Consider the following 15,530-nt stretch of genomic DNA (forward strand, 5'->3'; position numbering starts at 1 on the left):
AAGTCTTTACTGTAATGTTAATTAAAGTATAATTAAGATAACATGCATTCTGTCACCAAAACCTTCAGCATGTAAGCATTCAAAGTAGTACCGAGAACAGACAGCCTTGCAAAATACTAAGTAAAAATTAAACATGCACTATCTTTCAAATTGCTCAAAAGTAATGTATTTTATGATCTAATAAATCCTCTGCTGCTGTTTCTTATAAAATTAATACTAAGACCCTTTCTGAAATATTTATGAGTACATATACACTTCATAACAAAAATTGTATCATATAAATATTTCTCACAGAAGCTGCAGAGATGGTGTGAGCAAAAAACTCCCTTCTGGGATTTTAGTAAAAGCAGATCTCACAAAGGATCTGTAAAGAAGAAAAAAACAACCGTACATTAATGTAGCCTTATATATCCGTGATTATAATACTGATCTGGTCATCACAGAGAAATTTATTTATATAAGTAAAAAATATTACCTTCCCCCCCCCAAATATAATGTGACAGGTTTCATGTACTATGCAAGAAGGTATAAAATGAGATGTGTGCACATACACAGACAGACAGATGAAAGAGATATAAAAATCAGGATTCAAGGATGCAGCACAATTTTAACACATTAGCTGATGATTCTGAATGCTGGAGGTACTCCCTGCAGCAAGCATCCTTCTGTATGCACTGAGAACACCACACATCCTAGTTCATTTTAAATCATAAATTAAATAACCAAATGCTTACAGCCCTTACAGTGAGATAACATCAGGCGGAACGCTGCGAGGAATAGATCTGGCATTTTCACATAAAGCATTATCTTTGGTACAAGTACACCAGGCAGGACATTTTGGCTTCACTGGTTTCTTCCCTTCAGTCAGCAAAAGCACAGATAAAAGGCATAAGAAATAAGCAATTCTTCTAAAGGGTCTGCTGGCATTTCCCATTCTTTTGATCCGCTCTCGTTCCAGCCAGTTGAAAGAATATCCCAAAACATGAACAGGGTTCTTTATTCAGCCATTGGATGTCCTTCTCTAAGTCCAGGTCAATATTTGTCTCTGCTTTCCCAACCCTTTTCTTTCTCTTTCACTCTGTTTTTGTAGATAGAAACCTGCAGCTGATCTGTATGTTTCCACTCACTCAGGCAACGTACTGCTCAGAGAAGAGACCTGCGAGGTGCTGTAAGATGGGGAAAATCCAACCGGCTGAAGGGAAAAAAAAAAAAAAAAAAAAAAAAAAAAAAAAAAAAAAAAAAAAAAGGAAAGAAAAAAAAGACTTGCATCACCACAAAAACACTGAGCACAACACAGCATTAGATTGCAAAGTGATGTAACTGAGAAATACACTGCTTTCTGTTTTCACAGGGAGGCCCTTTCCCTGTTTCCAAAAATAGTACAGCATTATGTTTTGCTGGTGGGTGGGTGAGTGGGTGTGGGGTGGAGTATATGTGTGTGGGGGAGAAATCAGTCATCTCTTACTGGATCCCTACAACCTCATGAACCTTTCAGAATTATGCTTCACATACTGCAAGCAGCAGAACTAATGTCAGTATCCACAGGAAAATGAAATCGAATGAAACCATCTAAAGCATTGCTGCAAAAACTGTTAGATTCATTTTTATCCTCAGCCTTTATTGCACATATTTGTACCACTGAAAAACAAGCTGCCACACATGGAAAATATTACAATGTATGAGAGAATGCCTTTGACTGTCACTCCTAAACAAAATATTTTCTCATGCAAATTGGATCCCAAATACAGCTCTTTTTTTTCTTTTTTTTTTTTCCTTTTTCTTTTTTCTTTTTTTTTCCTCAGGAAAAGAATGCTTCTTATTTGTTGCATGTTTTCTGAGCTGGTTAAATGAAGGCATAGGTGGATCAAGCACAGTTCTATATGAACAACATTAATTTAAAGTTCAAGTTAAAAAACGTGTTTTCTTGGAACTGCTTTGATTCTTTTAGATGGAAAAAAAGAAAATTGTCATTTAAATACCAGCTGTGTTAAACCCATAGTTAAGAATGGACCTTCTTTGAAGAGTGACAGGATAAGGACAGATCTTGGTGGTAATAATGAGCCTTTACAATACTGCCTGGAGGCTGCAATCAGATGAGTGCTAGGTGTGGTATGAGTGCTCTGTCAGATACAGTCCTCAGCCTGAAGACTTTACAGTAAAATACATTAAATATTTTATAGGAAACTTAAGCAGCACCTAAGTATTACTTTATTAAGAATGGTAAGACAAAGCTAGCAAATGCCAAATGGCTGGGAAGCTACACAGGATGATTTTTTGTTCAATATAGTATTGCTATTGGATCAGTTTTGCAAACTTTAACAGGTCTTAACGCTTCCCCACTGGACTGTTTACATTAGACAGCTCACAAACACTACTGGGGTCAACCCAGTGGTACAAACATTTAATACAGTCAGGCTCACTATTAGCTCCTTCACATGGATGCTGTCTCCTCACCAGGGGACACCTGATCTCCTGATAAGGAGATTTCTTTTGGCTTCTGGTTACCCCTCCTTTGATTTCACATGGCCACCTGGCTCTAGCCCATTGCTCCTGCCACAAAAAGCCACAAAAATCACAAGATCAACATCAGGCCATGTATATCTTCCTCAGGAACAATCCCAGCAAGGCCTATCAAGGTGCATATCGAGGTGCCACCTAGGATTTGACAAGCTATGGGCAGAACAACAGCCTGCAAAACTGCAAGGAATTCAGTCTGTGGATTTAAGGCAGACTAAGCACTGCTGAATCCTTGACTGGGTGGCTGAGGTCCATCTCCCAGGAACGAGGGGAGACACCCAGAGCTCACACCAGGTGGTGGGACTGCATCCTTTGAGGGACTGGTACAGCCAGAAACATCCAGAAATGTTTCAGAGGCAGATGGGCACCTTCAAAGGCCATGCTGGGAGAGGACAGCACTGCCTGTGCAAGGGCACACTTCCTGCCAGGCATCTGAGCCCGTGGAAGAAAGGGCAGCTCGTGCTTTCTTAGCTGCCTTGCTCTCTCCGTTGTGTTTTTATAAAGGTATTTATTAATTTAACTGCAGGCCCATGTTTTTGCTCTTAAGAAAACCTTCCCTGTCAGCAGTCCCTGCCTGAAACAGCACCAGCTAAGACTGGCAAAAACCTGGGTTATTTCTGAGCCCATCCACCTCCTGTAAGAAAATGGAAAAGAATTACAGTAGCCAAGGCACTGAAATAATTATTAAGCAAATGCTGATGCCTTCTCATCCCCCAGTATAAAGGTGACTTCATGCTCTGGAAATGATCTAATTGTACCTACTGAGAGGGAAGCTGGATTTGTAGGACTTGCATAAGTAGGCTACACCATCTTCTCCCCTCCAAGATGTCCAATGGCACAGACATGGTGAGGTGAGAACAGAAAATTCTCTAACTCTTTTTTTCCTGAAAGAGGCCCGTTGTTGTTTGTTTGTTTATTCCTGGCAAAGCCACCCATTGCCATGGCAATATTTTGCCATTGATGGTGAAACTCCGTGTTTCATTTCCTTTGGCTCATTCACTGAAATCCACCATCAATTACCTAGGCATTTCTCTTTAATTAATACTCCAACCACATTGTGAACCTCCTGAAAACTTTGCAGTGTAGTGTTTTCTTCGGTAACAAAAGCACATTCTGCAGCAGAGCAGTAACCCGACTCCAGTTTTGTCCATGCAGAGAACCGCCTGGAAGTTAGTTTTCTATTCCAAACCACATGCCAAAACAACCGCTTTTCCAAAATTGCAATATTATGAATATTTATAACAGTCCCATCAAAAGAGAGGCATAATCACATTTTCCAGGGTCCTTTTCAGCCAAGCTCAGCATCTCATTTCCTGCCATGTAGCAGTTTAAAACCAAAGCGGTTCATGGATTTTTAGTGGCATAGCTTCTCTCCGGCCCGGCGACACTTGGCTCACCCTTTGCGATGCCATCGCTGTTTGTTTGCGGGCCAGCGGAGCGGGCAGCGGCCTGCTGTGCCCACGGACCATCGCCTGCCTCTCGGCCCCCGCTTGTTTTCCCGGGTGTTTCAGGTACTGACTAGGCACAATGAGATCCGAAATTCATTTATTTTTCTTTCTGCAGGGTTCCAGCAGGGGGGATGAGGGAGTTGTGGATGCCTTCCTCGGTCTGCTTCCCATCACTTTTTCTAGCCGAAAACCCCGCACCTTGCCGTGCTGCGGAGGGGGCCGGCTGGGCAGGGGGACACTGCCGGGGGAAATTGCGGGGTGTCACTAGTTGAGAGACCCCGCTCGGGGCCGGCGCGGGCCCCGTGCCACCGCCTCGCCGCGGCCCCGTATCCCGGCAACGCGGCGGCCGCGGGCGGCGCCCGCGCTGGGAGGCCTGGGCAGGGCGGGGGCGAGGCTGGGCCCGAGGGAGCGCCAGGGCCGCCCCTCGCCCTCCACGGCCCCGCGGCCCCCGCGGCTCCGGCCCGCGCTGCGGCGGCGGGAAGGAACCGAGCGGGCCCACGCCGAGCGGCCGCAGTGTGTCCTGCACCAATGTGCCGTCATGTTTCTCCTCTCCGGTATTAACCAGAGCCAAGTACGCCTTAGGGACCGATGGTTCCCACGCAGTGGCTCTGCGTGGTAAGAAACAAATTGCTCTTTCTTCCAAATTGTCTGGTCACGACAATTTTTGAGGATAATCAACCATCTAGTAAAAATCTTGGTGCAAGTATATGACAGTCAAAATTAAAGCTACTTTTGCCTTCTGCCACTAGAGGTATTCACCACCCACCACTGCTTGTGTTCTTTGGGCAGACTTAGCACAACTTACATGGCTTCGTTTCTAGTGCAAACATATGCATCATTATTATTATTATTATAATTTTTTTTTTTGCACATATTCTCCAATATCTGGTTAAAATATTCATAATTCTACAAGTAAACCTGTTTGCTAAAATATTTGAGGACAGCAAACACACACGGTCAGAACTTAGAACAAAAATAATTTTATAAAAATATTTAATATTTTTCAAGGTATTAACTCCACTCCAACGACTATATTTGCATAAGACTAGAATGTTTTCATTACTGACATTTGACAAAATTTGAATAAGCTTCCTGTGGTTTCATGTTCAGTACAGTTCCCTTTGCAGATCCATACCCTGTTAAAGCTACTCTTGATTTCATCCTGCTGTTAGAAAACTGTGCTGCCTTTTCTCTGTTCAGAATGAGCTGCCTGCATATACGCAGCCAATCCGAAATGCACTGACGGTGATGATGAGACTTTACTGTGCTTGGTGTTAAGCCCATAATATTACACTACACAGATGGGCAATAGCCCAAATCACACCCAGTATTCACCGGTCTCCTAAAGAACAAAACATTGTCATTGCTATGTTACCACTGTGTTTGGAGCAGAAGCATTTTGAGATCAAAGACTCCTACAAATACCTCATGATTCCAAGTTTTTGCTCTCTTGACTCCACCCTTTTAAGAAATTCTGCAGCAAATGGCAAATTTAAAGCAGCTGAGAATGAGGCTGTACTTTCAATAAACAAAACTAAGTCTTGTGAATTCTAAACAGTTCTGAAAAAGACTATGCTTCCTGGTGGATCTGGCACCAAGAGTCATTGCCAGGAAGAGGCCTTCTGCAGGTTAGGCATAATAAAACTTGAGATGCCTTTACAACAGCTCATAACACAGACAAGCTTGGGAATGATCACAAGACTGCCCAAACCTTTTTATTTGGAAAGTTCTGCTGACTTTGCCCTATCCTGTCTATACAGGTTTGTATTATGGGTATCCTTCTTTATTATACCAGTTTCATTAAAAGCAGAACAACCAGGCCAGTCCCTGTGTCAAAAAGCTGAGGAAATGGCTGCTTAACTGCTGCCAGCTTTGGAGGAAAGAAAGACTTGGAGGGTGGTCTCCTTTCCCTTATGTAAAGTAGCCAGTTCACAGTTCACTGTGGACTTAGAAGCAATCACCTCTGAAGTGAGCTCTCATGGCCAAAATTTCATAGTGATGTCACAACACCTGCTCCACTGAGCATGTCCTGGTGAATGAGAAGGTGTCTCTGGAACTGTTTGCTGGTTTAGGTACACCAGAATTTGACCAATGACAAAAAATATGTCAGGAGAGATGTACTGATATCTGAATGATCTCTCTTTAAGAAAAACAGATGCACAGGGTATTTCTTTCAAAGGGAAGCCAGGCAAAATGAATCTGCTTCTAGGTTTTATTTTGTTGCAACTAAGAACGTTGAACATCCTTATGATTCTTGATGCGTTGTTTGCTTCTAAACTCTATTATAAGCCAGTGTGCTTTGCAGCACCCAACCCAGTAGCATCACATTAACTGCTCTCCTGATAACCAGCCACTTTTCTCCAGACCTACACAAATAGTTCTTGCTTTGCTTCTCTTGTCTGTGTTTTGCCTTGAAAATGCTAACAATGGATATTTAAAGTTGGGGGGGAAATGAAAGAGCAAACATACAAGCTCAAGAGCAAACCAGAGCCCAATTCAAAGATGTATGAAGCTGTGCCACTTCAAGGTTCACAGCAGGAACTGATACTACACCTAATATGGGGGAAGTGTAAGAAAGGAGACAATATAAAAGAACACGAGGTTTCCACCTGCTGCAGAAATCTGGATTTTTTTCCTATCTTTCAAGACAACTCTCATGAAAATTTGCCTGTAGTTTACTCAGGGAAGATCAACTTCTCCCATGTTAGAAATGGGGACACTTTTGAGTCAGTCAACATGCCCATCCATTTCAGTGGAACTGACATCACACTCACCAGCTAGCATACATCCTACTGTAAGATTAAGTGCCCTCTATATGAACCTCTCAGCAAGGAGAAGTCTTGTTCAAATATGCAAGTTACTTTTTGCCTTTTTTCCCTCTGCTTAGCTCTACCAGACATTAAAACCATGATACTAGTGACAGAATCTATGCTTAATTTGTAATTGCCAGCTTCAGAACCGGTATGGTGATTTTAAGAACATATTTCTGTGCAACACTTTCTTTAATAGGATGGTTTCTCTTATCCCTCTTGCAAGTACTATTGATTCTGCTCTCTTCCACAGATCACTGCTGGTGTCTCTGTTGTAATGCTATTCTCTAAACTGGATTAAATAAATTAGCTGGCAAAAGAACCAGAAAACAAATAAAACCCTAAACAAGCCCAAATCTTTCAAACCCACCCCTCAACCTCCCAAAAATTGCTGGAGCCAGAACAAGCAGCTGAGGACAGGAGTGGGGAGAGAGCATTGGTTTCACTGTTAGAGAAAATGCATAGGGAGCTGCGCACTTGAGGGGCAGTTTCATGTTACAAATGCTCATATTTAAATGAATCATAGGACAGAACTGGTGACGAAGTACCTCAGTCTCTACCAAACAGGACAAAACATGAACCTCATAAAACACCCCAGTATTTAGCTACCATTGTTTAAAAATTATCATCTAACTGGAGGACAAACTTTTAGCAGGTATATACAAACTGACACTTCATAATTATCATCTCCACTCTGCCAGCTCCTTGTACTCTTAATTTAGTATTTATTCATAGAAGGTTTCCTTCATGCCTACATTTAAAATAGAAGGGATAGAAAAGTCAGTCCAGTAAGAACCTTGTATACCAAACAAAATGTCCCAGATTTTCTAGCATGAGCAAGCGCTTTCTGCAGACCCAAAACAACATACTACTGTCAGTGAAGCTAAATGCCATTTAATTGGCAGCCAGAAAAGTCTATAATACATTTCTTCAAGGAAAAATGTCTGAGCTCTTCCAGTGTGCCAAGATGCTAATTAAAAACAGAGGCGTGTTACAAAATCCTTTCCTTGACCTGTGCTATCTTATATGCCCTTCTGTACTTTTTCACGGCATTGGCTCCCTGAAGAATTACGCTAATCTTTATAAACTTGTCTTTAATTTTCCTTGTAATTTTGCAGACAGAAAAAAGTAACAAAATGTTATTTATTTAAATGTACATAGAAAATTTATTTGTTACATAAATGCAGAGACAACATGCTTTTGAGGAGAAAGTCTTTACTTGTTAAAACCAGGTTTCTATGCCCTGAATAATTTACAGTGAAAGAAATCTTAGTACCCCTGAAGTCACTGAAATACTTCAAGCAGAAGCCTTGCTAGAGTGCCATGGACATAAGGAACTGTACAATAGGAAGGATGAGATTCATCAAACACATATTATTATCATTGCTAATTGACATGCTTTACAAAGCAGAGATTTGGATCAGCACTGAAACATTTTAAGAGGTTGTTGGTGATAGCTCTGCAAGTGTATTTTACTGATGTTTTAACTGTTCTCAGCAATGAAAGAAATTTGGAAACATACTTTACTTTTTCAGTAAGAGTTCATCATTTTTACCTTAAGTAAATACCTAATCTGCCACCCTACATTGAGGCAGACATGCTGCCACTGCACTTGATTCTCCATCAAGGACTGTACCAAGCTGAACTCCAAAGTCCCTTTTTCTTACAAACCACATTTGCCCTGCAGATGAGACTTCAGAGGGCTGAAAATTTCATTTCATCTGTTTGCTCATATGCCAATATGCTACATATTTAGTACAGCTTTAAGAAAAGATTTGCTCTTTTGGCTGCTGGCTCTTTCCCTCTGCAGTGGGAGAACAAAACCAACACAACATCCTTATCTAAAAACTGACTGTAGCTTTAAATATAATTTTCATAGCAACAGAGAAATACACATTTTAGTTATGACTGCTCAGAAGCTAAAGGATTTCCCCTACCTTGAACATGGTAACATTCACATTTTAAGTTCAAAAGGATTCCTAATTATCTCTTTTCTAAGACAATAATCCAAATACTATACAGCTGACTTTCTTTTTGACACCAATCACTTGTAGGCATTTGTAAGTTTCCACTGTTGCTGCCCTTGTGATTTAGGCAAAGAGTCATTAAAACTGGAGGGCCTAATTCCCAGCCTCAATATAACACATCAGTAAGAAGTAATAAGCTCCTTCATGAAGCAATATAGCTCCCCAGCTAAATAGATGGCACACAGTACTGATTAAACAAAGGCACATGTGGCCTTTTTTCCCAAGATTTTTTTTTAGAAGCAAATGGATGAATATATAAGAGTAAAAGACAAGGATAAAAAAAAAAAAAAAACCAGGTTTGGGAACTCAAGAAAACAGTAAACATCACAGAAACTGGGATGCTGGCTCCTAGGCATGGAAAGGGAGACCTGAGAAATTCGCTAGAGAATTTCTTGGAGCAAGTAATGGCTGAAAAAAGCTTGGAACTGCAAATAGTCACCTGCTGCTCACTTTTCTCTTCACTCAAGGAAATGAAGCCTATACGTTCATTGCAAATAAAGACTGGATCAAAGACACCCAATTCTATTAACAATTTATTTTCTTAAACAGAACAATTGGAAATAATGACTTTAGATAACAGCTCAGGTCACAAATAGTAATAATTTGTTCATAATATACTCTATGTTTCTGACACCTCTGCTTCCCCCTCAGGGAGGCAGATATCCCTTCATATGCACATTATATATATACATATATAAAAAGATCTCTCTGAAGAGCTATATATAGCTTCTATTCACAGGCGAGCACCACCACCACTTATTCATTCTTTTCATGCTTTACCTGCTGCTTTCAAGGCTGCCCTGATGCTAAAAATAGCTTTGCATATTAGAGGAGGGTTGCTATAGATTCAGAATGGGTGATGTTCCAAAGGCAGCTAAATCCCTCCTTGCTGAGGATCCGTGGGGATGCATGTGATGGGCATCTGCGACCAGGGCTGTGATGCCCTTTCATAAAGACTCTTGGGCTCCAAGGATGGGGTATTTGTGTTGTTCTTAAGGCTGGACTGAACTGCAAATCAATACAAATCATGAATGTCATCATAAGTTTAAGGCTTTGTTTTTCATACTGTAGTGTTAGATCACAGTACAACAGTACCTTCATATATTAATGAAGCTGATATTCTGCTTTTTAAAAGCAGCCGATAGCTGCTTTTTAACTGGGAGAATAATTTAGTATTCTGTTGTATGGGCATATTTTTCTGCAGGTATTGATGTCTTTAAGTAAGAAAATATCAAGATGCTTCACTAGTCTTACTTTTTCTAGTTCTTAACATTTGTGGCTGGATTATGACCATATCGAAGATAAATGAGGTAGTCAGAATAGTATTTTACTTTCATTAACAGACTCATATTATAGAAACCTGCCAAATACTCTGTTAAGGCTGAGGTTCAAATAAAAGTTTTACAGGGAAAGAGTGGCATGGATTTCCTAAACCAAGATTGATAAAAAGCATTAAAACAGATACTAATATAAATCTAAATAACACAGTCCATCTTTTATGAGCAGTATATTTAAGGACAGTGTAATGCAAACTTGACAGAATGTTTTATGAAATCGCAAAGGAAATGTTTTTCACTCAGATCTCACTTGACGTCCTGACCCTAATCTTCCATGTGGTTTTGTTTCCATTCAAGAAAGGCAGTCATCTAAATATGTAACTGTTAACATTTTGAGTTACACTTGCAAATTGAATGTGGTTTCAGCAAGTAGCAGGATCTCCCCCAGGGTACAAGCTGCAATATTTCTTTTTGCTTGCAGTAGATAACTTTCCTTGGTGTTTTTTTGAGTCTGACATTTTTACTTCTAGAGTTGTGGATATTGCATAGCTCAGTGTTGCTGGCTATAAATATCATATCTTGATATTTGTAACCAAGTTAGACTAATGGTTGCCATTTAGGATAGTTATCTTTCCCATTCCACTTAGGTGCCATGGAATGAATAGTGTCCTGGAAATACTTTCAATAGAAAGGTTGATAGTATTTCAGTACTGCATGTCTTAATGATATTGGTGATTAAATAACATAAAATTGTATTTAATTTGAAATATAATCCCTATTATTTCCAAACCCTGGCAATCAGTAGTATACTTTTACTTATAAAAGCTCAGTTCTAGAAGAATGGCTCATGGTATTATTAATTAAATGAGGTCTCACAGCAGTACTCTATAAGCACATTCATTAAAAACTGTGAAATAGGAATTTTTAACTGATTCATCCTACTTCAGTGCTCAAAGCAGCATTTTAATATCACTGTATCCTTCAGTTTTCACTGAAGGATACAGTGAAGGACCAGTTACTGATCACCTCAACCTGGTACTAACAGCCTCTACATGCAGCTACTGTACTGCTTTACTATGTAATCCCACTGAAATAGTAAAATAAAGCGATGGCCAATTCTGTCACCATTACATTTTATTATGCTCTTATACTTTAGGTTTTTTAAAATCTGACTGTGAGATTCCAAACAACTGACTGCAGCACTGTATATTGCAAATAGTCTCTGATTTATCTTCATTGCTTAAGGACAACCAGTGGAAAACACTGTGAGGAACTCATCTGACCAGCTCCACAGTACAGTTTTCACGACTGGCCTTCTGGATTCCTGAGTTAAGGCTCAACTTCTAAGAAAAGATGAAACACATCTCTAAAATACAGGTGTTTTCTGGAACATGTTAGCAGGAATGAGACTGTACATCTCTATTAACATCACATCTGAGACTCAGACTTCGAGGCACCTTTCTTTTCCAGGTTACCTAGAATGCTGGGTACACAAACAGTGTTTAACTGCTTGCATGATTCCAATGACAGTGACTTGCCTGTCACATTTTTATACAGAAGACTTCAGATTCCAAACATTCCAGTCAATTATTTGTACCTTTCCTCAATTCTCATGAGTATTATGAATATATAAACATGGTAGACATTATGCCAAAAATGCACCTTGGGAAAAGAGGGAACACATATCTTTTCCAATATGGTTTAAAAATGCAATGGACTGTAACTTTGCTCATGTATTCTTTTTTCCCCTTCCAAAAAATCCAGTGGGAAACAATGTAATTTGAAGAAAATAAGTACACTGCTTGTCAGTTGTTTTATTTATTTCCACATTACTAGATTTTCCTTCTCTTGCTTATTATTTTTTTATGATTTTTTTCATTTTATATAATAACTCTGATATAAAACTGGAAAAACAAATTTGCCTTTCTCTTGTGTTTATGTAATTGGACGCCATCAGTCACTTTCCACCAAAGCAGATCTAGCCATAAAAGTAAGATTAGGCATTCTTTGCTCTCTTAGGAAACAGTTCATACTTCAGGGAATTTAAGCATAATGAATTTCTAAAATCTCCTCAAATGAAAACTGGAACATGGTGGAGAAGTTTGTTTCTGTATTCCACTTACTTAAGTGCAGGTTGATAAAACTAAGAAGTAGTATTTTGTACATACTGATAATTACTTTTAAATTAAATTCCTGATATGCTGAAGTCGCTACTCAAGTTTATGCATGCCTACATGCATGTGTAGTCTTGTAGTGAGCTTTTTTCTGAGCAGAGTTGCCAGACTAAGCTCTGAAGACAAAAATCACCTGCCACAAAACAAATGTGGAACTAGCAGTGACGATTAAAGACACTAGAGAGGAGCCTACAGAATATATCTCTAGGGGATTTATTTAGTAAAATTCTGTACATTTTGCAAAAATAAGCCCAAACTGTAAAGATAATATGGGGAGTTGATTCTAAGAATTATTTTTTAATCAAAGTCTGATTTATTACTTTCATAACTAAGTTAGTCTTTACATGATCCTACTGCTATTATTTACACTATACATCTTAACAAGGACTTGCAGAAAATTCAATTTTAATGAAGTTTTTTTAAGTACACAGAATTTTTAGGAACAAGGTTGATGCTTTGAGTGTTCCCTTAATTACAACAAAATGAATTAATGAAGCAATCTGGTTTTCAAGATATTATTATAAGATTCTTACATAACTCTGTAGTCATTGGCAATAGAACTAAAATAGATATTAGGAATTAAAACAGTTACAGTTCCTCCATAGTGTATCTGTGATTCTTTGGCATGTGAAGAGTGGAAGTAATGCTGCCATCAAATAAACTGTGGAGCAGGACTTCAACTTCTTCAGTCCATGATAATGAAGATTAGGGCTGCTCTTCTGTCAATAGTAATAAAAAAAAAAAAAATCTTGTGAATTGTGTATGAAGTTGAGAGGCCTTATATGCATCATAGGAGGTGGAGCTAAGGGAATAAATCAGGTTATTTAGGCTGTATTTTCTAACATTGTGGCCTAAATAGGGATTCTGTTTACCAAGTTAATCAGCTGAGAATAAGAGTGCAATTTCCACATCTTTGACTTCTTGGGAGATTTTCAGATCAACAGGAAGTTCCAACTTTATTTTTAATAAGAGCCTTTGATATTTGTTTTTATCCTAACAGCAGAATAAGCTTAATCTGAATTAGAGATGTGCACTGTTGTCTTCTTCAGCTTTCCATAACTGTTTATGAAACCAATTTCCAAACTTTGGTCTCAAAATAAATGCTCTGTAGACAGACAATAGAACCAGCACCTTCAGTGCACCAGGCAGAAAGTAATTGTGGAGACTGGCAGTGATTTGTTCACCCTAGAGGTAGAGGAGCCAGGAATAACAAAGGTCCATGGGTCAAATTCTATCTCATATATCCTTCTAAAATGCCATCATCTGTCAGATCTGCCTTTAGATATACACAGTTTCAAAATTTCTAATTGCCTATCATATTGGAAGTCTTCTGGTTCTAGAAACTCTGTCTCCACACAATGTATCTGGCACTGATATCCAATGGTTAAACAGAAATAATTAAGAGAAAAATGTCTATGGATACCTGGAATTTAAGAAATGCAATACATATTTATATTTATATTTATATTTATATTTATATTTATATTTATATTTATATTTATATTTATATTTATAATTTATGCTCTATTTATTTTATTAACAAGTGAAATGGAATACAATGATTGTGGCTACTTATACAAAGGTCTGGGATTTTAGAACAAGGAGGGAAACTGATGGTCAATCAGATACTATTTTTTCAAAGGCACTTTTCTAACAATGATCATGCACTAAAAACCTAATTACAACTTCAAACTATTATAAAACTGCACAGCTTCTCTTCAAATAATGGATATAGCATGGGCTTGTCTATGATTATTTTTTGTAACTGACCCTATACTGGAAATATCTTTAAATACAGAAGTTCTTTTCTTGAGGAAATTACTTTATCAGCCAAACAAATAAAACTGCATTTGCTTTTAGCACAGCAACATTGACATCTAGTGGCTAGTTAAGATTCATGTTTCATATTCTGTGTATGAGAAAAAAATATGGAACACACCATTTACTGAACTTGACAAACCAGGTATGGACTGCCTGCTATCTCCACATAGCCTCTAGATGATTACACAACAGGATTAATGACTAGTTTATGATTACCAATACCTGTGATGGGAACTGGTGAGCCTGAGGCACTGCCTCTCATGTACAGTCCCACTGGTTTTCCCTGACTGTCAGGAAATCTCAAGCTTGGGAATCAGCTGCCTGATTGTAGTGTATACCTTCCTCAGGGCTTGTTGGGAGCCACAGCACATCCCTGAAATCCCTGTACATGGGTACAGCTAAATGAAAAAGAGCTACAATTACTGAATGTGGTGTTACTGGCATATGTGAATGTCCATTTTTAGCTTTACTTGCTTTTTCTACAAATTACTAGGGGGTTTCAAATACAAGGAGATAAAAAATCAGGAACACGACAGATGCCAAAGTACTGTTCGTACAAAAGACACAAAAATAAATGATTTGGCAACTTCATCGACATGTAGGAGATAGGAAAGTGCCAATATCAAATAGCATTAGAAAGTAATTTCTTCATTTGTCAACAAAAGAACTGACTTAATGGAGAAAGAGGAAAGATTAAACCAGAAAAATATCAGTTTTACTAGCATTCTTGATGGTTCCACATTTCTGTCTCATAATCAAACTCAAATGTGGTCTGTGGCAACAGCTCACAATGGATGTAGTTGTCAGTGACTGCCCTGCCCTTGCTCTCCATACCAGTGGTAGCTGCCTCTTCGAGCCTGCTGGCAAAGCCTTCTGATTTGCTTCATTAAAAATTGGAACAATTTTTTAATTGGCTAACCGAACTAATTTTGATTCAAAAGATCAGAGGCTATTGAGTTTAAACAACTTTACCAGAAGAACTTAGGAAGCAATCATCTTCTGCAGGAAGGCTGATGTGTTTCTTCCAGGCTAAATACTGTTAAGGAGTAAACATCTACACTTTTTATTTCTTAAAAATACATAGAGAAATCTGAGTCTGAAAAAGAGCAATAAAATGTAAAAGTTCTCCAATATGTAACCTATATAAAAAGGCTGAAGTACCTTCTCAGGCTGCAAAAAGGGAAAACTGTGGGGATATATGTCTTCCAGGATTTTAAGATGTTATTCAAATTATGATCATTTCTTGCTTTCTGTACCAACTAGTGCAGAGCATTAAGAAATTAACTCAAGTAGCAACAAAGAAGATTTTTTCTTAGATAGTAGGAAAAACCCCTTATACCTAACAGGTTAATAGATTAAGGTATTAAGTTGTGAAATCTCCTACACTAGAACCTCTTATGAACAGCTTAATAAGTATGTCAGGTATACTTTGAATTCTACATCGCTGTGATCTATG

General features: G+C 38.6%; 1 protein-coding gene across 3 annotated transcripts in view; it reads right to left on the reverse strand.

Annotated features, from left to right (window-relative positions):
* Positions 1 to 15,530, reverse strand: part of LGI1 (leucine rich glioma inactivated 1) — a 33,344-nt gene that overhangs the window by 11,046 nt on the left and 6,768 nt on the right. For 2 of the 3 annotated variants that reach the window (XM_018910781.3, XM_009087297.4), the window contains exons 2-3: positions 744 to 1,192; positions 293 to 364 (exon numbers count right to left, since the gene is read on the reverse strand). In XM_018910781.3, the coding sequence (XP_018766326.1) occupies positions 293 to 364; positions 744 to 934 (263 nt within the window). In that variant the 5' untranslated portion in view covers positions 935 to 1,192. Of the gene's footprint in view, positions 1 to 292; positions 365 to 734; positions 1,193 to 15,530 lie in introns of those variants that run through there. The other variant, XM_018910782.3, reaches the window with a different exon arrangement.

Source organism: Serinus canaria, chromosome 6, assembly GCF_022539315.1.
Source record: "Serinus canaria isolate serCan28SL12 chromosome 6, serCan2020, whole genome shotgun sequence".
Taxonomy (NCBI): Eukaryota; Metazoa; Chordata; class Aves; order Passeriformes; family Fringillidae; genus Serinus; species Serinus canaria.